The sequence below is a fragment of the Myotis daubentonii genome, chromosome 6 (genome assembly GCF_963259705.1).
Source record: "Myotis daubentonii chromosome 6, mMyoDau2.1, whole genome shotgun sequence".
Lineage (NCBI taxonomy): Eukaryota > Metazoa > Chordata > Mammalia > Chiroptera > Vespertilionidae > Myotis > Myotis daubentonii.
The window spans coordinates 93,497,948-93,520,277 of record NC_081845.1 but is presented as its reverse complement, the minus strand read 5'-3'; the positions used below and the strand labels follow the sequence as shown (position 1 = coordinate 93,520,277).

General features: G+C 52.6%; 1 protein-coding gene across 4 annotated transcripts; it reads right to left on the bottom strand.

The window, feature by feature from the left end:
- Positions 1-1,267: 1,267 nt before the first annotated feature.
- Positions 1,268-20,144, bottom strand: TCP11 (t-complex 11). 4 transcript variants are annotated; one of them, XM_059699685.1, is made up of 10 exons: positions 20,054-20,144; positions 19,593-19,738; positions 14,518-14,614; positions 9,258-9,378; positions 5,300-5,520; positions 4,116-4,252; positions 3,467-3,672; positions 3,210-3,391; positions 2,385-2,548; positions 1,268-1,681 (listed from the first exon to the last, which is right to left on the bottom strand). In XM_059699685.1, the coding sequence occupies exons 2-10, from the start codon at positions 19,714-19,716 to the stop codon at positions 1,449-1,451; spliced, it is 1,485 nt and encodes a 494-aa protein (XP_059555668.1). In that variant the 5' UTR covers positions 19,717-19,738; positions 20,054-20,144; the 3' UTR covers positions 1,268-1,448. The 4 variants fall into 4 exon arrangements, with proteins under 4 accessions (XP_059555668.1, XP_059555670.1, XP_059555671.1 ...); XM_059699687.1 differs by lacking the exon at positions 14,518-14,614; XM_059699688.1 differs by lacking the exons at positions 9,258-9,378; positions 14,518-14,614.
- Positions 20,145-22,330: the final 2,186 nt, after the last annotated feature.

Genomic DNA, 22,330 nt, shown 5'->3' with positions numbered 1-22,330 from the left:
AGGCGGAATGGTTTACATGCCTAGATCTGAAAGGTGCTTTTTTCTGCCTTCAGTTGGCACCTTCCGGCCAGCCCCTCTTCACCTTTGAATGGGAAAACCCAACTACAGGGGCCAAGGAGCAGTTCACCTGGACCAGACTGCCACAAGGGTTCAAGAGATCCCCTACTCTTTTTAGTGGAGCACTAGCATCTGATCTAAAGTCCCAGGACAGGACTTGGGGCGTGTTCTACTCCAGTATGTAGCCGACCTCCTACTGGCCAGCTCCACATGAGCTCAGGGCTGGGAGGGAACACGAGCCCTTCTGGGACTATTAACTGAAACAGGTTTTTGGGTGTCTAAAAAAAAGCACAGATTTGTCAGAAAGAACTCAAGTATCTAGGCTTCCGGATCACCCAAGGGAAACGAAGGCTAGGGACTGAAAGGAAGCAGCAGTATGTGCCATCCCAGTCTCCAGCACCAGGAAGCAGATTTGGGAATTCCTGGGAGCGGCAGGGTTCTGTCGAATTTGGATCCCAGGGCTTTCAGACCTGGCCAAGCCTCTCTATGAAGCTTTAAGAGGAGAAGAGAAGGCACCCATAGACTGGGGTCCCGAACAGGAGAAAGCCTTCGTCACTATAAAGGCAAAGCTCACTGAGGCCCTGGCACTAGGGCTACCAGATGTGACGCGAGACTTTAATCTTTTTGTTCATGAGAACAGCGGGGTAGCCCTAGGAGTTCTAACCCAGGGGTTTGGACCCTGGCAAAGACCAGTAGCCTCTCTCTCCAAGCGGACTGACCCGGTTGCCTCCGGGTGGCCCCTGTGTCTCAGGGCCCTTGCAGCCATTATTAGTCAAGGAGGCGGATAAGCTTACCTTAGGACAAACCTTAAATGTAAAAGTACCTCATGCTGTTGTCACCCTGCTGGAAGCAGGGGGCAGCACTGGCTGACTCATGCTTAAATGACTCAGTATCAAGGGCTGTTATGTGAGAATCTGCGGGTATGATTAGCAGCAGTGAGAACTCTTAATCCTGCCACCTTTCTACCCATCGCTGAGGGAGCCCATGAGCATGATTGCCTGGAAGTCCTAGAGGAGGTTTACTCCAGCCGGCCAGACCTAACAGACAAACCCCTGCAAAACCCAAACTTAGTATCGTGCATGGACGGCAGTAGCTTCTTAGATGAAGGTAAAAGATGAGCCGGATATGCAGTGGTTCTTGGCTTTGTAGCTCGCTGGGGGCCAAGGGCACAGGTTCTGGCCGTGGCTGCACAGAGTGAGCGTTTGCTTGCAGTTCACAAGTTTATTAGTGAATGCGTGGGGCCCGCTGGTGTTTACATGTGTGGTCACTACAGCGCTAGTACTGGCTGCAGGAGGGAGGGAGGCTGCTGCTGGGCTAGTCTCTGTGATGTCACCCAGGAAAACGATGGGCTTCTCTCCTGGATCAAGGCGCCAGGGCTCAGGGCTGGTCCATCAGAGGGACTCCACTCCTGTTTCCGGGGCCTCGCCCAGGGGGATGAGGGCTTTCAGGATCTCCGTGTAGTAGGGGCCGAACACCTGCTGATTGTGGTGTGTTAGGTTGACAAACCTTTGGCCCAGTTCTGCCAGCTCTGCCTCAATGAGAGTGAGGCCCCCGGGGAGGTCTAGCAGAGAGCGCTGCACTCCGAGAACCAGGCAGCATTTGAGAAACAGGTGGATCCGCTGATCTGCGAGCAGGAAAGACAGTGAGAAGGGAAGCGGCAGGCGACGTTCAGGGAGAAGCGGCCCTGCACTCGTCCAAGCTCTAAGTTAACCTCACTTGACACGGAAATCTGTTTTGTTTGGGGAGGGGGACGGGGAGGAGGGGCTGCTATGTAGCCCTCAAGGGCAAAGTGAGGATTGGCAACCAGTGGCTAGTATGTTTTTGACCATTCCAAAGCTTGCTTAGCACCCACCAGTGACTGATGAGGATATGACACACAGGAGGCGCTCAGGCTGAGCCCTTGGACGGCTGAGGTTAAGAGCAAGGCCAAGCTCAGAGCCTCCATTCCCACGTGGGACGGTGGGGGCAGGAGTCCCTGCCAGGGGAGCAGCCGGCAGCCTAGCCAGCAGCGTTGCTTGTGGGCAGGGGTGAACGTCCCGTGTCTAAGACTGCAGTCAGAAATGACCAAGAAGGCCAGGGATGGGCTAATAGGGTGGTTGGCGTGTGCCACACCTGGAAGTCATGAATTCCTGGTGCAGATCTTCCTTAGAGCCAGAGTCTGTCTTTCAACTACAAAAGATATATTTTTTCAACCCAACATTTTGAAAAACTAAAGCCTGAAACGTGACCTGCCCAGAGATCGCGCCTTTTACCGGCAGGTGGCTCAGCGGCCGACTTCCAAGGGGAGTCTCCCTCAGCCACACGGCCTCCCCACCCAGCACACTCACCGATGACGCTGCGGACACAGTTCTGCGCGTGGGCAATGTCCTGGAGCTGTCCCGTCAGAGAGGCCATGTTGTCGCTGCTCAGAGGAGCGAGGCCCATGCTCTTGAGGCTTTGGTGGATCTCCTGAGACACCTGCTCGCTCACAGTCAGCATGACCTCCTCGGGCCTAGAGCACAGGGAGAGGAGGCTGGGAGCCACCGCCGGCCTGGCATGGGCCGGAGCCCTCGGGGGGACTCCCAGACCTCCTCCTGCCCCCACCCAGCCCGGCAGCAGCCCAGCCAATGGGTGGGATCAGTGTCTCGCTCTTATCTCAACACATCAACTATTCTCTACACACAGCACCACGTTCTACTTCTCAGGGAACAAGATAAATTAAAGCCAACTCCGACGAGCACTGGGTGGGCCCTCGGGTCGCCTCAGTGTCCCTCGGCCCCCGGCATTTGTGTCTGCGCACGGAGGTCCATTTTAAGACTTTCTTGGACATTTCCCAGGGCCGTCCTGCTTTCACCAGTGACAGTGACCACCGCCGGCGTGAGGGCCTGCACGCCACGCTGCCCGATCCCGCCCCACACGCCCACTAAGCCCACCCCGCCAGCCTCTCAGCCCAGCGACTCCTTTGCAGCAAACAAGAGGGTGAATCACTTCGCAGCAAACAGCCCCCACGTTACTCCCCGTGGAGGACAGTTCTCAGTTCTGTGTGTCTGTCACAAGCCTCAAGACCAGCTACAGAGAGACCCCAGCGACCTGGGCCACGGGCCTCGCTGTGGCCGGACCCGCCTGTGTCCTCGGACGTGTCATCTCCAAAGACGAAGGCCCGCGCAGCTCACCTGGAATCGAACTCCTCGGTGAGGGCGTGGGCGGTGCGCTTCAGCTTGTCCACGAACTGCGGGGAGCCGAACAGGACGCTGCCGCAGGAGCTGCTGGCCACCAGCAGGACGGAGGCCAGGACGGTGAGGCGGCGCAGCTGCACCTCCAGCTCCCGCAGCCGCGCCCTGTCCGCCAGCAGCGTCTGAGGACGGACAGGCCGTGAGGCGGGGCCCTGCCCGAGGTCCCGGCCACAGCTGCGGGGCGCCCACAGGCCTACCTCAGGGAACTCCTCGTCGTGGTCAGCGTCCCAGAGAAGAAGGTTCAGGAAAGCCTGGGACAGCACCACGGCGGGGCTCAGGGGCTCCGGGCCGGAGGCTGCCTCGCTTGGAGAGGCGCCGGCCCCGCTGGAGGCGGGAGCGTCCGGGACAGGCCTCAGGTCGGCGGCCGCGCGGCTCAGCCACTTGGTCGTGTGGTCCAGGAGGCCTGGGGCGGGGCGGCAGCCTCAGCGGGAGGTCCGCTCCACACTCCCTGGCCAGGAGCTAATGCTGATGGGGGCCTTTCTGTCTTAGATGACTGCTCCCTGTGCCCCCCCCCCACCACCACCACCACACACACCGAGGAAGAAACTTCTAGAACAGTGATGGCAAACCTATGACACGCGAACTCATTTTTTTGGTTGATGTTTCTTTGTTAAATGGCATTGAAATATATAAAATAAATATCAAAAATATAAGTCTTTGTTTTACTATGGTTGCAAATATCAAAAAATTTCTATCTGTGACACGGCACCAGAGTTAAGTTAGGGTTTTTCAAAATGCTGACACGCCGAGCTCAAAAGGTTCGCCATCGCTGGCCTAGAAGGAGGCAGTGCTGGCTGGCCTCCTAGGCAGCCCCAGGCCGCTCCCCCCGCCCGCCCGCCCGCGCACCCGGCTGCCTGCTGAGGCGCTCCTGGAACTGCGCCCGCTCGTGCAGGATGGAGTGCTCCCGCAGGTGGGGCTGGCAGCTCTGCAACGTGTAGTTCCTCATGTCCATCCTCATCAGGCCCAGAACCTGGAAGATCCCCCTGAAAGACAGAACAGCGTGTTCATGGGTCTCCGGGAGTCAGGGGGCTCTAAACTGACAGCCCTGCCCCCCAATTTACAAAGATGACATGGGAGCCAGGACCCAGGCCCAGAGCGAGCGGGTGGCAGCGTGGGAAACAGGTGTCTGGACCGCGAAGCCTCTGAGCCAGACCTACTCCCACAAGCCACTCTGCTCTTAAAAAGGGCGTCAGTGGAAGACCACACCAGACACTAACCATTCTCTCTGGGAAGTGGGATTATAGGTGATGCTATTTCTGGGCCAATTACTTTATTTTATTTTATTGATTTGAGAGAGAGAGAGAGAGAGAGAGAGAGAGAGAGAAGGGGAGCTGTTCCACTTATTTATGCATCACTGGTTCTTTTTTTTTTTTTTCTTTTTTTGATTTTTTACAGAGAGGAAGGGAGAGGGATAGAGAGCCAGAAACATCGATGAGAAAGAAACATCGATCAGCTGCCTCCTGCACACCCCTAAACTGGGGATGTGCCCACAACCAAGGCACATGCCCCTGACCGGAATCGAACCCGGGACCCCTGAGTCCGCAGGCCGACGCTCCATCCACTGAGCCAAACCGGCCAGGGCATTGGTTGATTCTTGTATGTGCCTTGACCGGGGATCAAAACCACAACCTTAGAGTATTGGGACGACAATCTAACCAACTGAGCTACCTGGCCAGGGTTATGGGTCTACTATTTTTTTTTAATTTTCTGGAGCGATGAAATGGGGATAACCCCTCACCTCTGCCCCTCATACTATGTGAACTGCAACAAGAAAACCTGGGAAAGCAACGTTGGAACTTCTTGGAAGAAAAGCCTGCATACGCGAATGTTGCATGGTAGGGTGTTACATGGGGCCCAGCCCACCTGAGGATACCCAGAGGGCCCTGCAAGGCCATCTTTGGAAAAGGAAAGCTCATCGGCCAGAGGGAAGGACTCAGGATGGGGTTCGCAGGGAAGAGCAGCTGGGACGGGGCGGCCACTCGGGGGTGGCCCGGGGGCGGCAGGTTCCAGGGACAGTAGCCAGGCTTCACCTCAGGAGCAGAGCGGAGTCTGTGATGCCGTCCAGCCTCTGCACGGCCTCGTCCCGAAGCGGCGCGCACAGCAGCGTCATCATGCTGAGGATGCACTTGGAGAGACGGAGGATGTTCAGGTCCCCGCGCTCCGCTTCCCGCTGCAGCAGGTCGGCGGCCAGAGCTTCCTCCACCTCACTTCTCAGGCGGCTCTGGCGTGGCAACAGCAGCGACAGCAAGATCTGCCCAGGAAGGAAACCCAGGGGCTGCACTCTGCTCAGAGCCCCACTTTCCTCGCGGAAACCCCATTAGCCACACACATCCCAGCCGGGGTCTGCTGTTCAGAGAGAGGGGGAGAGATTCTCTCTCTCTCAAGGGAATCAACCCAAAACCTGGGTATGTGCCCTGACTGGGGATCAAACCTGCCATATCGGCCTACAGGATGGAACGGCACTCCAACGAGCTGAGCCACCCCAGCCGGGGCCCAGCCTGTCTTTTAAGGATCAAGAAGTCGGGTCCCTAAATTTCCTAATATTTATCTTTGTTTAAGGACCAACAATAGGCCACGGCTTCAGGGGACCAATTACAGCAGTAAGGTATCATTCTCTAGGCAGAATGAGATAGAGAAACAAAATGAAGGGGCGCGATAAAAAGGAACTCAGCGTGCAACAAATATGAAATACACACCACATGGCGACGAGGTGCTCTTCATTTTAAAAAGCAGGCACGCTTGAGATTTACTTCAAAGAGCGAGGAGGAACGAGGCAAAGGAACTGTCAGGTGTCACCGGAAACAGTCTATTAACTGAAAATGTTAGGTCCCTGTGAGCAGTCTGCCTCATCTCCGTGCCTCTGCAGCAGACAGAACACAGCGGGTCCAGGGATGGGGTTCGAGGAACGCCCGTTTAATTGAATGGAACGTCGTGTTGTCGTAACACGATCCCGTGTGCTCAGCTCCGCTGTCAGCCGTGAAAATGGAAGCTGCTCTGTGCCCTGAACTTCATGGTGGACTATGCCAGTGTCACCCTGGCGCCCTCAGCGCCTCCCATGTACAGCGAGAGGGAGAGGTCCCCCTGGTCCGTGCGCTCCCCTGGGCAAGCCTGGCACCCTGCTTCTCTGTTCAAATTACTATCTTGTTTCTTCCTCCTGATTAGACGCCGAGTGATACAGAACTGGCAAAAGAGAAGTTCTCACTGAAATGGCTGACGCCCATGGCTTCATGAGCAGCAAGTAGCAAGTACTCCGCGTTTTAGATGCCTCAGAACAGGGGTGGGAAACGTCCGGCCCAAGGGCTGTGTAAGGCCCGAGAAGTCATTTGGCCTGGCCCTGCCCAGGCATGAGGGGTGAGTTAATTACATGTTTGACCAAAGACAGCAGGCTAATTTTTTTAAAATATATTTTATTGATTTTCCACAGAGAGGAAGGGAGAGAGATAGAGAGTCAGAAACATCGATGAGAGAGAAACATTGATCAGCTGCCTCCTGCACACCTCCCACTGGGGATGTGCCCGCAACCCAGGTACATGCCCCCGACCGGAATCGAACCTGGGACCCTTCAGTCCGCAGGCCGACGCTCTATCCACTGAGCCAAACCGGTTTTGGCAGCAGGCTAATTTTTAAGTTGACCATTTTGCATGGCCTGTGAGTGATGTTATAAACATCCAAATGGCCCTGGGCAGGAAAAAGGCTCCCCGCCCCTGCCTTAGGCAGGCAGACTGGAGGATGGCTAGTCCCCCGCATCATGCAGCTGCCGTGGGCCCGATGAAGCTGGCAGAGCTCCAGAGGTGTGCACCTGGCCAGCCAAGTCCTCCCGGGTGAACGGCCGGCGGTGTGCCTCCCGGCACCCACCGTGAAAAAGAGGCGCAGCCCTGGCAGGCCTTTGCATCGAGGCCGCATACAGCACCTCAGGGTTTTGTGGAGGTGAAGGGACTCTGGTACGCCACGTGACTCATCATAAGTTCCTAGCTGGCACCTAACTTCTTCAGTAAAAGGATCATCTTCACCTCAAGCAAGCCCTGTCCATGGTTCTTCCCCATTGTTCGTCCCAGGTGTATAAAAGACACTGCAAAACGGTCCTTCTTCAGAGCATTTGAGATCTTCTTCCTGGCTTGTTGTCAGTTTGGCTCAAATAAACTCAAACTCTTACAATTAAAAAAACCCTCTAAGGTTCTGGTTCGACACCCATTTTGAGTCGCTCACAGGTTACCAATTTCAAGTGGGAACCAGAGCCCGAGGAGGCTCCGCAGCAAGTCCAGGCAGCCGTACCAGCCACACGACCACTTGGCCTTACCATCCCGCAGGGCCGTGATACGTGACGTGTCCGTGGCAGTGAGGGTGCCGTCCAGCGCCTCTGGCCAGCAGGGGCCGCACAGCACAGGTCTCCAGGGGTGTGGAGCACAGCTCTGCAGAACTACCTGCCTTTGGAGAAACGGTTCCTGGCTGGCTCCTGGGCCTCGTCGGGAAGTAAGCCCTCACCATCGGACCTCGGGCGGCCCTGGGGGCTGCGCCCTCTCATGAGGAGCTCGGTGCTGTCCGACCCGCCCAGCGGTGAGACTGGCTGCCTGGGGGGTTCAGTGTGTGGAGGCTGCGTATGGAAGCTGAGCAGCCAAAGGAGTGAAATGTGACATTCGTCACTTGATTGTCTCTCTGCCCTAAATCCACCCTTGTTTTCTCAGCTCTGAAAAAAATGAAGTCCTTTAAATATTTTTTCTTTACTAGATGGTAAACTTTAAGCATCATCTGTAGAGGGCACTGTTAATTAGTTTCTGTGCAGCATAACAAATTACCATACACTCAGAGGCTTAATTAAGCATATATAGCCTGGTCGGTATGACTCAGTGGTTGACCCATGAACCAGGATGTCATAGTTAGATTCCTGGTCAGGACACATGCCCGGGTTGTGGGCTCTATCCCCAGTAGGGGGCAGGCAGGAGGCAGCTGATCAGTGATTCTTTCATCACTGATGTTTCTAAACTCTCTCTCCCTCTTCCTTTCTCTCTAAAATTAATAAAAACATATTTTTTTAAAAAAAAAGAAAAAGAAAGCATGTACATTTGTTGTCTCACAGCATCTGTGGGTGAGGGGCCCAGGCACAGTTTATTTACTGGGTCCTCTGTTCAGGGTCTCGCCAGCTGTAACAGGGTGTCAGCTGGGCTCATTCAAATCGTGGCTGAATTCACTTCCTTACAGCTGTAACCCGAAGGGCCCAGCTCTGACTGGCTGCTGGCCGGAGGCTGGTCCTGAGGCACCTGCAGCTCCCTGCCAGGTGGCCTCTCCACGGGCACCTGTTTGTTCTTCCAGGCCGGCAGGAGGACCTCCGTCTGCTGAGAGTCTCCGCAGTGAGGTGTGACATCCCCCACCTTTGCCATGTTCCACTGGTTAGAGGTAAGTTACAGATCTCGTCCCCATCAAGGAGACAGGACTACTTAAGGATGTGGATCTCGGGGTGGGGCGGGGCAGGTCGCTTTAGGGTGTGCCCATCACATACTAGAAAGACAAGGCAAAAGCCGAGAGCCTTTCTCTCCGAGTAGGCTGCTCACTCGGCAGCTCCGGCAGGAGGCATGGCTGTGCAGCGCCCGGCTCCCACGGCCCAGCGGCGTCTCCCAGGCGGGCTCCTGCCGTGCACGGTGCTCAGCAGCACACACAGGCCAGCAACTTCCCCGGCACAGCTGTGCCCTCCCCAGTGGACCCTTGGGTGTCTATGTCAGCCGCGGGTGTGCTGGGCTCGCCTTAGATCTGATTTTCCCGTATTCCTGAGAGTTCCCCTTGCTTCTGACTAGCCCAAAGCCCTCATTTCTCCAATGCCCTGTGGTAATTTTTATATTAAAACTCCTTGTTGAAATGACTCTGCGATTTCTGTCTACAGGTTAGATTCTGACTGATTCATGGGCCATGCCAGTTGGAATTTGCTAGCCACTGACATTCGAATGAGCTGGGATGCCTGGGAACGTTACACCTGCCAGCGGAAGGCTGGTGACTCACCTCTTTAATTTCTTTCAGAAGTTCGAGAGCACAGCTGAAGTCTGGGGGCGTCGCTGACAGCTGCTCTTTAAGGTGATCCCAAAAGGCATTGTGCATTGCGTCCTTGGCCTGGCCTTCCAGACTGTAAAGGGGTTAAATACAAATTACTTTCTCTGTCCAAAAACTGTCCTAAGGTCCTGTCTCCTAAGCCCCACACAGACAGTGTTTGCTGCGATAAAAGACCATTATACTGACAGGGGAAGGCCCAGAACTGCGCGTGGCTTGCAGCAGAGTTGAAGAGCTGGGGTCAGACGTGGATGTCAAGGGCCCGGTGATCCAGAGCCGCCCTCCCTCTGCGGCAGGAAGAGCCTGAGCAGAGGCCAGGTGGAGCTCGGGCCCTGATTTTGCATCCGGCCTGGATGACACGGGGCTTGGTTTCTATTTGTGTGCACATACAGCAATGCACTCAAGGCCTGTCACTGCCCTCTAGTCCTCAGGTCCCGGAAAGGATTGTCCCTCTCTGACTGCACATTGCACTGAAATACCCAGATACTTCCAAATCGGCATCTAAATGGAATTCACTATCTTCCTCCTCCAGACCGGCTCCTCCTCTACCCCAGGCTCAGTGCCACTACCAGGCAGCCAGTCATGGCAGCCAGGAAGATTGGTCCTTTTACCCTTAAAAAAACAGAAGCAAAGGCAATTCCATTTAGAAAGGATAGTCTTTTCAACAAACAGTGCTGGAACAACTGGACACCCACAGGCAAAAATATGACTCAGACACAGACCTTCTACCTTCCACAAATGGCTCACAGACTAAACATAAAACTATAAAACTTCTAGACGATAACTAGGAGAAAATCTAGGTCACCTTGGGCTTTTCTATGACTTTCAGATACAACACCAAAAGCAAGACCCAAAAAAGGAAAAAATTGGTAAGTTGCACTTCATTAAAATTAAGAACTTCTGCTCTCTGAGAGATACTGTTATGAGAATTAAAAGACAAGCCACAGTCTTTGCTAAGCACACATCTGATAAAGGATTGTTTTCCAAAATATACAATGAACTCTTAAAACTCAACAATAAGAAAACAAACAACCCAATTTTAAAATGAAAAAGATCTGAACCGACACCTCACCAAAGAAGATATGCAGATGGCAAGTAAGCCTATGAAAAGATGGTCAGCAACATATGTCATCAGGGAACTGCAAATTAAAATGCAGATGGGATACTGTACACACCTATCAGAAAGTCTAGAACCCAGAACACTGGAGCGGCAGGAGCTCTCAGTCACTGCTGGTGGGGATGAAGATGGAGCCGCCGCTCTGGAAGACAATGTGGCAGTTTCTACAAAACCGAGCACACCCTTGCCATACGATCCAGGCATCATGCTCCTTGGCATTTACTCAGTGAGCTGAAACCTATGTCCACACAAAAGCCTGCAAATGGAGGTCGATAGAGCTTTATTCATTGCCGGGAGCCGGTCCATCCTTGCTGTTTCAAGGGACCTGGCATATATGGCACCCGAACAGGGACCCCTAGGTAAGCCCCACTCTTGGGATGGATAGGACTTCACCGTAGGAAGAGGGTGGATAGTCTTCGCCGACTCTGTCCACACCTTTGGGGACCCCTGGACCTGCTGGGGTTGGACTACAACAATTCATAATCGCCAAAGCTTGGAGGCAACCACGATGCCATTCTATAGGTGAGTGGGTAAATGGAAGGTTATTCAGTGCTGAAGAGGAATGAGCTCTCAAGACCCCCAAAGACACAGAGGGGCCTTACATGCGCACTGCCGAGTGAGAGAAGCCAATCTGAGGCCACCTACTGAATGAGTCCAAATATAGGACCTTCTGGAAGCCTATGGAGTCAGCATACAGATCGCTGGTTGCCGAGGATTTGGGGGGCGGCGGTGGGGCGGGGGGAGAGGGGAGGGGAGGAAGGATGAAGAGGTGGAGCTCAGTGGAATTTTAGGGCAGTGAAATGACTATGTATGATACAGTAATAGTGGATACACGTCATTATACATTTTCAAAACCCATAGTATATACATCTCAAAAAGTGAACCCCAACATAAACTATGGACTTGAGTTAATGTGTTGACACTGGATTGTCCATTGTAACAAATGCACCACACTAATAAAGATGTAAATAGGGGAGTAGGTAGGAACTCTCTGTAATTTCTGATTATTTTTCTGTAGAACTAAAACTGCTCTAAAAATATCCTATATAATCCTATATAATAAAGACCTAATATGCTAATTAGGCTGAACAGCAGAACAACTGTCCGGACACCCTTCCAGACGAAGTCGGGGCTGCGAAGGCCAAGGCAGTTGGGGCTATGAGGGCCGAGCCCCTTGCACGAATTTTGTGCATCGGGCCTCTAGTGAATTAAAAAAACAGAAATGACAGGAATCAGTCTTCCTCAGAATGTTTACTTAAATGATGTCTTTGTGCTACAGAGTTAGACTAATAGAAAAGGAACTATTTGAAAATTCTGAGGCTGAACCTCATCATTTCCAAATAGGTACTGGTTGTCTTGAATTAAACATCTGCCCTTTAAAAAAGCACAGCAGTAATGCATGCTCCTTGTAAAAAGGAAAAAAGGCAACACAAAGATGAAGAGACAAGTCAAAGTTCCTCTCCCTACTCACAAATCTCAGCCATCAGAGGTAGCCAACTGTCCTGTCCCCCGGTCCAGTGTGCGCTGGACTTGTGCTGAGCTCTTTCCTCTTCATCCTGTTTATTCACTCCACCGCTGAGTCCATACATTTTGCTTCTTGAATGTCTCTGGAGTTCACCCCTGCCTACCATCATCTCTTACTTGGACCACCGTCATAGTGTATTCCGGATCCTCCTGCCTTCTGTCTTGTCTCTTTTTAATCTGTTCTCCACCAGTTCGTTCTAAAACCAGTGATTTTCCTAAGATGTAATTCTGATCATGATGCCATGCTCACTTAAAGCCCTTTAAGGGCATAAATGGCTTATACTGCATGACCCTCCTGATACCGCTCTGCCTGCCTTTCCAATTTACCTCCTCCTGTGTCTCAATGCCTTGTGTGCAACCATACCGAGCCCTTGTAAAGCACAGAGCACCTTCTACCACCACTCTGTGCCTCCAACATGTTGCTTCCTGTACCTGGAGCGGTCTTTCCCACCGACAGCACCTATTCATCTTCAGAGACTCAACTCGAGTCTTCGTAGGCGAAATCCCCCGCCAGGGGACACCTCTCTGATCCTCCGGGGCAGCTGATCGTGCTCATTAAGCTCCATACACACAACTGGTCCGTCATTTTCTGCTATCAGCTGTCTCCCCTATGAAAGTTCTTGGCAGCAAAGATGGTGCCTGGCTCACCTACAGCTCCAGCTCTAGTTGTATCTCGCCCCAGCGCTCAGCATTCTGCCCGCCACATAGTACGGACTCAACAATGTCTGATGAATGATGCCTAAACATGGGATTTCTTTAGGAACCCACAGCATCGTATGAGCCCACAGGAAAGCCAATTGCCAATAATGAGTAACCTCAAACTGTTTCCTCTGCCTATGCCAGCCCTGCTCCTTGGCCACGGCCCCCAGCAGACCTCCGCTCCCTTGTTCCATTTTCCTCCCCTCCTGCCACATCTAAGTGGCGAGAGAGGTGGTAGGTCTGGATTTGGGTGAAAACCTGTCCCAGAGGAGCTGGGCGTGGTGTGGACACCTGCTGGCATCGGGCAGGAGCGAGTCAGAGCATGAAGACCAGGGCAGCAGCTTGGGACAGAGAAGGGCACCTTAGCAACAGAGTCCTGGAGTTGTGAATACAAAAGCATGTAAGGCAGCCGGCCAACCTCTACCATGATTTACCTGGTTATTGGTGGGAATCAGAACTGTTTAAAAATGAAAAATCTGACGTGACTTTAGCCACTGAACTGCCAGTGAGCAGCAGTGCCCTGCGCTTCCTCCTCACTGAGTGCTTCTTACTGCGATGCCAATGGGACTAGGAGGACTCAGAACAAAGCTGGCGGGGGAGGAGGACTATATACCAACAGGCTTATGAGCCTCATTCACAAATTAAGCTGATTATGAAGCCAGAAAAAACAGGTGAAAGTGCCACTATTAGAAAATTAATCTTTTTATCTGTGGCTTTTCATCTGTTCTCACTCAAAAGAGTAAGTGATAGGAGCTAGTGTAGGCAGCTGATAAAATGACCCCAAAGATCTGTATTTCCTGGTATTTACATTGTGGTGAACTCTTTCCCTAGAGTGTGGGCTGGGTTTAGGGACTCCCCTCTAGGGAACAGAAGTAGCAGAGCAGCGTTTCTGTCTTGGGCGGCTACTCCCACACTCTCATTCTCCCAGTGAGGGAAGCCAGCTGCCCTGTGGGGAGGTCCAGGTGGTGAGGGGCTGAGGGATGCCCCCGCCAGCAGGCAACAGGCTGACGGCACAGTTAAGCCATTGCCCAGGTTCCGACCCACAGAAACTGAGAGACAGTGAGCACTGTTTTAGCTGCAGCCGTGGCTGGCGATTCCAGGCTGCTTCCTCTGTAGCTGTCAGAAGGTCTGACATCCATGTATTTCTATTGGATTATTAACTGAGGTCCCAGAGTGAATAGCCAACAATAGTAATATCTTTCGTTTACTCACTGGTTCAACAAAATTTGCTTCTTGACCGCCTGATACCACCAATTATAACTGATGACTCTTCTGTTTCATTACCTTAAGGCTACTATCCAATGACTGATTGTATTCTATATAATAAAAGGGTAATATGCAAATTGACCCTAACAGCAGAATGACTGGGAATGACTGGTCACTATGACACACATTGACCACCAGAGGCTCAGTGCAGGAGCTGCCCTCTGGTGGTCAGTGCACTCCCACATGGGGAGCTCTGCTCAGCCACAAGCCAGGCTGACAGCTGCCAGCACAGCGGTGGTGGAGGGAGCCTCTCCCGCCTCCTCAGCAGTGCTAAGGAGTCTGACTGCAGCTTAGGCCTGCTCCCCACTGGCAAGTGGACATCCCCCGAGGGCTCCGGGGCTGCCAGAGGAATGTCTGATTGTCAGCTTAGGCCTGATCCCCCTGGGAAGCGGGTCTAAGCCAGCAGGGGGACATCCCCCGAGGGGTCCCAGACTGCACGAGGGCAATAGCCAGGCTGAGGAACCACCCCCCGCCCCTGCCCCAAGTGCACAAATTTTTGTGCACCGGGCCTCTAGTCATTAAATAAGAGTGCTTCCCGTCTGGCCAGCAGCCATTAGTGCTAACACCTACCCCAGGACTAGTAAGAAGGGAAACGAGAGGAGCCTGTACCTGCTTGGAGGTAAAACCTTCTCTTCCCTGTGGGAATCATGATCCATCCCAATCCTGCGGCTCAGCTCGGGAACATCGTTAACTGACTCTGTCAGACCTGTGGCGGAGAGAACTCGTGGTGGGCAATGGGCACCCACACAAGTCTGGTGTCTAGTTATTCACACTCACTAGACTGAGTAGGCCCCACATTTGGATTTGAACTGATCTTACACAAACTTGTTCAACCGTTCTAGTCTTTTATGTTTTCTGAACGCCAGGCCCCATGGGGGTAAGAGAGGACCAAAGAAGTTATTTTATAAAAAACAGCAAGTGAAACTGATTAAGACCTTTCTCCTACAAAGTAACAATTAAATGGCAAAGAAACAATTTATTTGCAAAGATATAAACGCGTATTATGATTCCACACTTCTCTTCCTGCTTCTGATAAAGTTAAATTCTCCACACGATGATACTCAAGGGGCCCACGTCACCTGGTCTTCTAAAGCAGTAGCTCCCACATTTTAGTATGTCACAGACTAATAAAACTTCCAAAAAGACTTTGACAACTGGCCAGCTTTCTGTTTAGCCGTCTTTGCCCAGAGAAACAAGCAAATACGCAAATAAAACTCCACTCTGCCTCCACCGAAACCATCGTTTACAGACGGAAGCCCAGGGCGGCCTCCCAAAGAACAGACAGGGAATCCTGCCAGAGTAAAGAGCAGTCCTGTAAGTGGAATCAACTTCGCTTTAGGAAGAACTCAGCACAGTAGCTTTATTTCGTTTTACTAAATATTGCTAAGCATTTTTGTCACTCACGTTTGGGAACCACTGTTGTAAGTTGTTAGTAAAGACCCAACCAGTAGATTCTCATGAAATAGGCATACATGAGATAGGGCCTTGACTTACGAGTGTCCCAACTAACGAGTTTTTCGAGATACGAGCCGTCTCTCGGCCGATTTTTTGCTTTGAGTTGCGAGCTAAAATTCGGGTTACGCGCCAGCTTCAGATACCCCACGGCTAGTTGGCGCAGCGAACGTCACAGTGAACGCCACAACGTCAGCCCAGCATCACGTGTCTCACTCGTTCACTTTTTGATTTGACATACGAGTCATTTGAGTTACGAGCTCCGTCACGGAACGAATTAAACTTGTAAGTCAAGGCCGCACTGTATATGGTAGTTACACTGGATACTTGGCATCTAAAACAAAGTTTCACACAATAAACCATTTTTCTCACTCTCTTTCAACGAAGCATCATTTGTTCACAGGAAAGTATTTGGCTCCTAGACGAGCAGGGGATACTGATGAACTAAGACTGGCCATGACTTGGTAATTGTTGAAGCTGGTGATGATGAAATGGGGATTCATTATTTTAGCCTCTCTACTTTTGTAAATGTTTTGAGTTTTCCATTTATAAAAAGCTTTAATGGCCCTAGCCCATTTGGTTCAGTGGATAGAACATCGGCCTGCGGACTAAAGGGTCCCAGGTTCGATTCTGGTCAAGGGCATATGCCTGGATTGTGGGCTCAGTCCCCAATAGGGGGCATGCAAGAGGCAGCCAATCAATGATTCTCTCTCATCATTGATGTTTCTATCCTTCTCTCCTTCTCCCTTCCCCGGTGAAATCAATAAAAATATATTTAAAAAAAAGATTTCATGATGCAAAAAGTAAACAGTTATTGTAGAAAAGAGGTTACATAGGTGAATGCCTTTGTTCTTAGAAGATACATGATGAAGTTTTTAGAGGTACAGGACTTATTTTCCATGAGGTAAAATATAGAGAGCACGCACATGAAATGTGGCGGAAATGTGGGCACAGTGTGGGCATCACTGTGTTCTGTTAACTTTTCAACAAATTTAAAATATTTCAAGGTGAAAAGTTAAGGGGTGCATATATTCTTTCTGATTAGTGATTTGGCTTTCTTAGGATATATTCCTAGAAGTGGGATCTCTGGGTCAAATGGGAGTTCCATTTTTAATTTTTTGCGAAAACTCCATGCTGTTTTCCACAGAGGCTGTTCCAGTCTGCATTCCCACCAGCAGTGCACTTTTCTCCACAATCTCACCAATACTTGTCGTTTGTGGATTTGTTGATGATAGCCATTCTGACAGGTGTGAGATGATACCTCATTGTCATTTTAATTTGCAGCTCTTAGATCAGCGGTTCTCAACCTGTGGGTCGCGACCCCTTTGGCAGTCGAACGACCCTTTCACAGGGGTCGCCTAAGACCATCCTGCATATCAGATACTTACATTATGATTCATAACAGTAGCAACATTACAGTTATGAAGTAGCAACGAAAATAATTTTATGGTTGGGTCACAACATGAGGAACTGTATTTAAAGGGCCAGAAGGTTGAGGGCCACTGTCTTAGATGATTAGTGACTTTGAGCATTTTTTCATATGTCTCTTGGCCATCTGTATGTACAGTTTGGAGAAGTGTCTATTTAGGTTCTTTGCCCATTTTTCAATTGGATTGTTGGTCTTTCCTTTGTTAAGTTGTATGAGTTCCTATATACTTTGAAAATTAACCCCTATTGGATATATCATTGGCAAATGATGTTCTCCCATGCGGTAGGCTCTCTTTTCACTTTGTTGATCGTTTCTTTTGCTGTCCATAGCAACACAATTTAAAATAGCTAAGATTTGCCAAAACCGGTTTGGCTCAGTGGATAGAACGTCGGCCTGCGGACTGAAGGGTCCCAGGTTCGATTCCGGTCAGGGGCATGTACCTGGGTTGCGGGCACATCCCCAGTAGGAGATGTGCAGGAGGCAGCTGATCGATGTTTCTCTCTCATCGATGTTTCTGACTATCTCTCTCCCTTCCTCTCTGTAAAAAAAATCAATAAAATATATTTTTTAAAAAATAAAATAGCTAAGATTTGAAAACAGCCCAAGTGCCCATCAGCAGATGAGTGGATAAAAAAAGCTGGGGTACATTTATTTATATAATGGAATACTATGCAGCAGTAAAAAAGAAGGAATTCTTACCATTTGCAACAGCATGGATGGACCTGGAAAGTATTATGCTAAGCAAAATAAGCCAGTCAGAAAAATATAAATATCACATGATCTCATATAGATAAGTATATATGGAATCTAATGAACAAAACAGACTAATGAACAAAATAGATCCGTAGACATAGAAGCATGGGGCAGACTAACGAATTCCGGAGGGAAGGTGGAGTTGGGGGTGGTTGAGGGGAGAGATTAACTGGGGAACTTACATGCATATAATGCATAGCCCATGGACACAGGCAATAGTGTGGCGAAGGCATGGGAAGGGCAGGTGCAGGGTGGAGGGCGTCAATGGGAAAAAACAACAAAGGGGACATCTGTAATACTTTCAACAATAAAAATAAACTTTAAAAAAAGTTAAGGGGAAAAGGTGATTATAGGATTTACCAAAGTTCCTGCTTAGGTGAATTGAACCTGAAGTGGATAGTTGAAATTCCCTTTGTTTTTCAGCCTCTCTGAAGTCTTTAGTCCCAGCTAAAATGGGCAAACACAGTCAAATATGTAAACTTACCAATAACTCACTAATTCCAAATGAGAATTAAGAGAAAATCTTCAGCAATCGAGCTATAGCAGCTTACTGAAGGACTGAGGGAAAACACACAGGCACACTTTCCAACGACAGACAACAAATCCAAGTTCATTGCTCTGACAAGACTGGGTGCTCCCTACAGCACATGCAACTCCAACAGCCGCTCCGGAAGGAGGGCCACAGGGGAGGCAGAGGCAAAGTGCAACTAAGGCAGGTTTTTTTAATTCCTGATCCCGGGGACAAAGACATTTTCGAGATAATATAACTAACTCAAATTTATTTTTTTAAAAGAGGAATTTGATTATTTTACTGAGAGTTGATTTTCAACTCTGGATTCATTAAAAAAGCCACCTCAAGAACTTAAATTGCTTAAATTGTATTTACCAAAAAAGCCCACTTTGACTCCACATTTCAAATCCGGATTCCAAAGCACCCAATTTGCTGCTTTAGTGCCAGTCTCTTAACCAGCAGCGACCCCATGTGGCTACAAGAGAAACAAACGTAATTCAAGTAGCAGGGCCTTGAAGTAATTTTTCCCATTTCAATCTTCAAGAATTTAACTCACGCCCTAGCTGGTTTGGCTCAGTGCATAGAACACCCGCCTGTGGACCAAACGGGTCTGAGTTCGATGCCCGTCAAGGGCAACATACTTTGGTTGCAGACTTCTCCCGGGCACAGGGCCTGGTTGGGGCTCCTACAGGAGGCAACCAATCCATGTGTTTCTCCCTAAAAATAAACGGAAAAATATCCCCGGGTGAGGATTAACCAAAAAAAAAAAAAAAAAAGAATTTAACTCATGTTGTTGGATGTGGGCAGGTCTGCCGATGGTGACTAGTTACACTGCAGATGGTTTTAGGGGAAATGCAGGATGGGTGCCAGTGAGTTGGGCCCAGCAAAGCGACCTTGTGCTCCGATAGGAACATCTGCAGTGTAAGGGGCGTGGGAGCCCGGGGCCGGCGCTTCGGGAGATAACGAAGCCCTGAGATAACACAATTCCGGCCTGGGATCACTGGGTTCTTTATCATTCTGCCATTTTCCACCTACAAACTGAAAATACAAGAACAGCAAAGATGGCTTGGAACCGACGGGGCCTCAGGATGGAGCCTCAGACAGGGCGCCGGGCGGCTCTGCGGGGAGGGCCCAAGGACTGCTCTCCGCCCGCCGGGCCGGCGCGCCGCTCTCCGGGGACGGGGACGACTCGGTGCCTCCGGCCCCCTCCCGGCCTCCCTGCCTTCCCGGCGCGGTTCCCAGCTTGGGAGGCCGCCTGGTCCGCCGGTCGCAGCACAGTCACCTGCAACACTCCCGTCTCTCACGAGGAAAAGGAGCGACCTGAACGGACTCGGCCCCCATCCGGCCCGATTCACACAATCAGCCCGAGTCCTTCCCGTGGGGGCCTTGCGGTCCCCGGGCCTCAGGGGCGGAGGGGAGGACGAGCCGACCCGGGGAGGTGCCAGGGCTGCGCTGCGGGCCCTCAGCGGCCCCTCCGGCCGGACACTAAGCACCCGAGGGGCGCGGGGCGCGGGGCGCGGGCCCCGGGACGGGACCTACGCGGAGGCTGCTCCTCGGGGCTGCTCTTGTCCTGCCGGGTGGGCCCCGGGGCTCCGGGCTTGCGGGAGCCGCTCTCTGCGCCGCTCGGGTCCTGCAGGGGCGCGTTCTTCTCCACCGCCTGCATTTTGCTGATGGAACCTGGGGACCTGGGGGGCGGGGGGGACGGCGCGCCGTTGGCGTCGGGGCAGGGGCTCCCCAACTGTCCGGGGGCAGAGGCCCGGCCCGCCGCGCCCCGTGGACCAACCAAAGGAGGGCAGCCGGGGGTCTCCGGGGGCAGCCTCGGGGTCTCCCGGGGGCAGTCGGGGGTCTCCCGGGGGCAGCCTCGGGGTCTCCCCGGGGCAGTCGGGGGCACCGGGGCCTGGGGAGGGACGGGAGGTCGGAGAGGCCGGGCGTCGGAGCGCAGCGGGGCCACCTCCTTGCCCGCTCGCCCCGCGGCAGGGCCCCGGCCCCGGCCGCCTCACCTCCTCCCGGACCCGCCGTCTCGCCCGGAGCGGCTCCGCGGCCGGCGGCCTCGAGGCTCCGCCGAAGCACCGCCGCGGCGGGGTGGGCGGGGCGCGGGCGGGCGGGCGGGGCCGAGAGCCGGGGGGCGGGCCCCGCGACGCCGGGGCGGGGCGCTCGTGGAGAGTCGGGGACCTGGACACAAACCGCCGCGGTCTCCCGGGCAACAGGGCGGGGTCACGTGCCGCCCGCCGCCCGCCGCCCGCCCTCGCGGGCTCCACGCCGCCCCGGCCTCAGGTTACGGGGTCGCTGGGCCGCCCCGCGGGACACCGCGGCCGGCGGAGGAGGGCACGGGAGCCGCAGCGGGAGGTGCTCTGCTCCTGCTCCTCCTGCTCCTCCTGCTGCTGCTCCTCCGCCGAGGGGCGAGGGTCCCGGCACCGCCGGGGCGCCCTGGGCGAGGCCCGCCGCCCGCACCGCCGTGGCTGCCCCGCTCTGCCCCCGCATTCCCGGCCTGGCGACGGCGACGGGCTCCTGGCGCCCGGGCTCCCCGGTCCCGCTCTGCGCTGCGGCCCCTGCAGTGACCCCCATCCCCCAGGCCTGCCCTTCGCGGGAAAGAGGAGACGAAGTGTCCACCCCGGGCCTGGGCCTCGGCCTGACCGCTCTGACTTGACTTCTTGCCACAGAAGCTTATTTAAAAAATAATAAAATAAAACAAAAGGTGCGAGCATTGCCTGTAAGAAACCGAGTTCTCGTGATCGCCCTGTCGTTAGCGCGGAAGGTGGGTTTTTCTTGCACAACGTGTGCCTTTTCGAGGGAAACGGAAGAGCCCGAGAGCACTGTGCTTCAACAAGTCCACTCGCTGGAGTGGCCAGTGAAGTTACGGAGGCACCTCCATGCGAGGAGCTCCCCCCTCTCCCCACCCCTCCACGCCCCCCTCTCCCCACCCCTGCCGGGCCCTGGAGGTCAGCTGCTTAGCTGCGAAGCAGGCTGGCTTTCCCTGCACCCCAAGTGGGCGGACGGCGCATGTCTTCAGCGAAGTTCAATGAAAATACGATTCTTCATTTCGACATAGGCTGGGTTGTTGATTTCTCATCAAGAAAAAAAAAAAAAAATCCAAAAAAGAAAGAAAGAAAAACCAGAATTCTGGTTGGGCATTTTTTATTTGTGGGAGAAATTTCCTAGAAGGAACCAGTTCTTTGCCCCACAGAAGCGGCATTGCCATAAGACCCTCCCTGCGGAGCCTGAGTTACCGCAGCCATCCACTCACATACATTACACAGCCTCTTTACTGTACATCTTAAATCCACATTCTCTGGAAGAAGTAGCAGAGTGGGAGCACGTGTGGGGTCAGAAGGGGTGTGTCGGGGAGAGAGGCCGAGTTAGCCCGGGGACAGCATTTCGTGATCTTTATCATGCGTATGTCCGAACTAACTAGGCAAAGTTAAATGTGGAGTGGAATGGAAAGATGATGTGAGATATGCGCCCTTTCCCTAGGGGTCTTAGTTAATAATAACGGGTTTTTGTTTAATGATTTACAAAATGCTTCGACATGGCCAGTCCATGCGCTCTGCACACAACCCTACCGTTCAGGAGGCAAAGTGGGCGCTATGTTGGACCATTGAATAGATGAGCACACTGGGGATCGGAGAGGTTTCAGGAAGTTACACGGCAAGCAAGGTCTTGACTCTTGATCATATGCTTTTAGTTCGCACCACCTCCTGCCTCTGGCTGAGAAGCTGTATAAGAAAACAACTACTTGTCATGGTATAGTGAGCGCCAGAGTGGGCGCCAAGCCAGGGCGCTCCTGGAGGCCAGAGGAAGGGGGGGAGGTCCCCCAGATGTTGGGATCACTTCTACCTGCTCAAGTGCAGCCTTTACCAGGACTAAGCAACACTGGGTCACTGACTTGGTCTTTGGAAATGAGCCTCCTGTGTAGCCTGGCTCCCTCTCAACCCCAGACCCTCTTTAAACGCTCCTAACGGTGAAACTGGGCTTCCCACATACGTCCATTATTTAGAGAAAATGCCCCCCTCCCCCCGTAACTTGACACCTTTACCCTATTAAAGTGCACGGGTCTCCCAAGACCCATAGACAAGTTCTCCTCAAGCAACCCAGGCCCAGACAGGAGTCAAAGCCACTGCTCACACGGCAGGGCACCCAAGCTGTCCACCGGGCCCCTAAAGCCATGTTTGCTGTAATACTAAGTCGGTCTGCTCTCCACGCATCTTTGAGAATTCTTCTCTCCGATGAGGTGCTTTCTGAATTGGCTGGCACGCCTCTGGCTACCACCGTGCGCATAC

What these genes read in the sequence shown, in the direction of transcription:
- TCP11 (XM_059699685.1), bottom strand. Translation starts at nt 19,716, where the DNA reads ATGCAGGCGGTGGAGAAGAACGCGCCCCTGCAGGACCCGAGCGGCGCA. An exon ending in AAGGTTTTACCTCCAAGCAG is followed by an intron (nt 9,379 to 14,517) that starts GTACAGGCTCCT and finishes ACCCCTTTACAG; the next exon opens with TCTGGAAGGCCAGGCCAAGG. An exon ending in ACGACGAGGAGTTCCCTGAG is followed by an intron (nt 3,392 to 3,466) that starts GTAGGCCTGTGG and finishes GTCCGTCCTCAG; the next exon opens with ACGCTGCTGGCGGACAGGGC.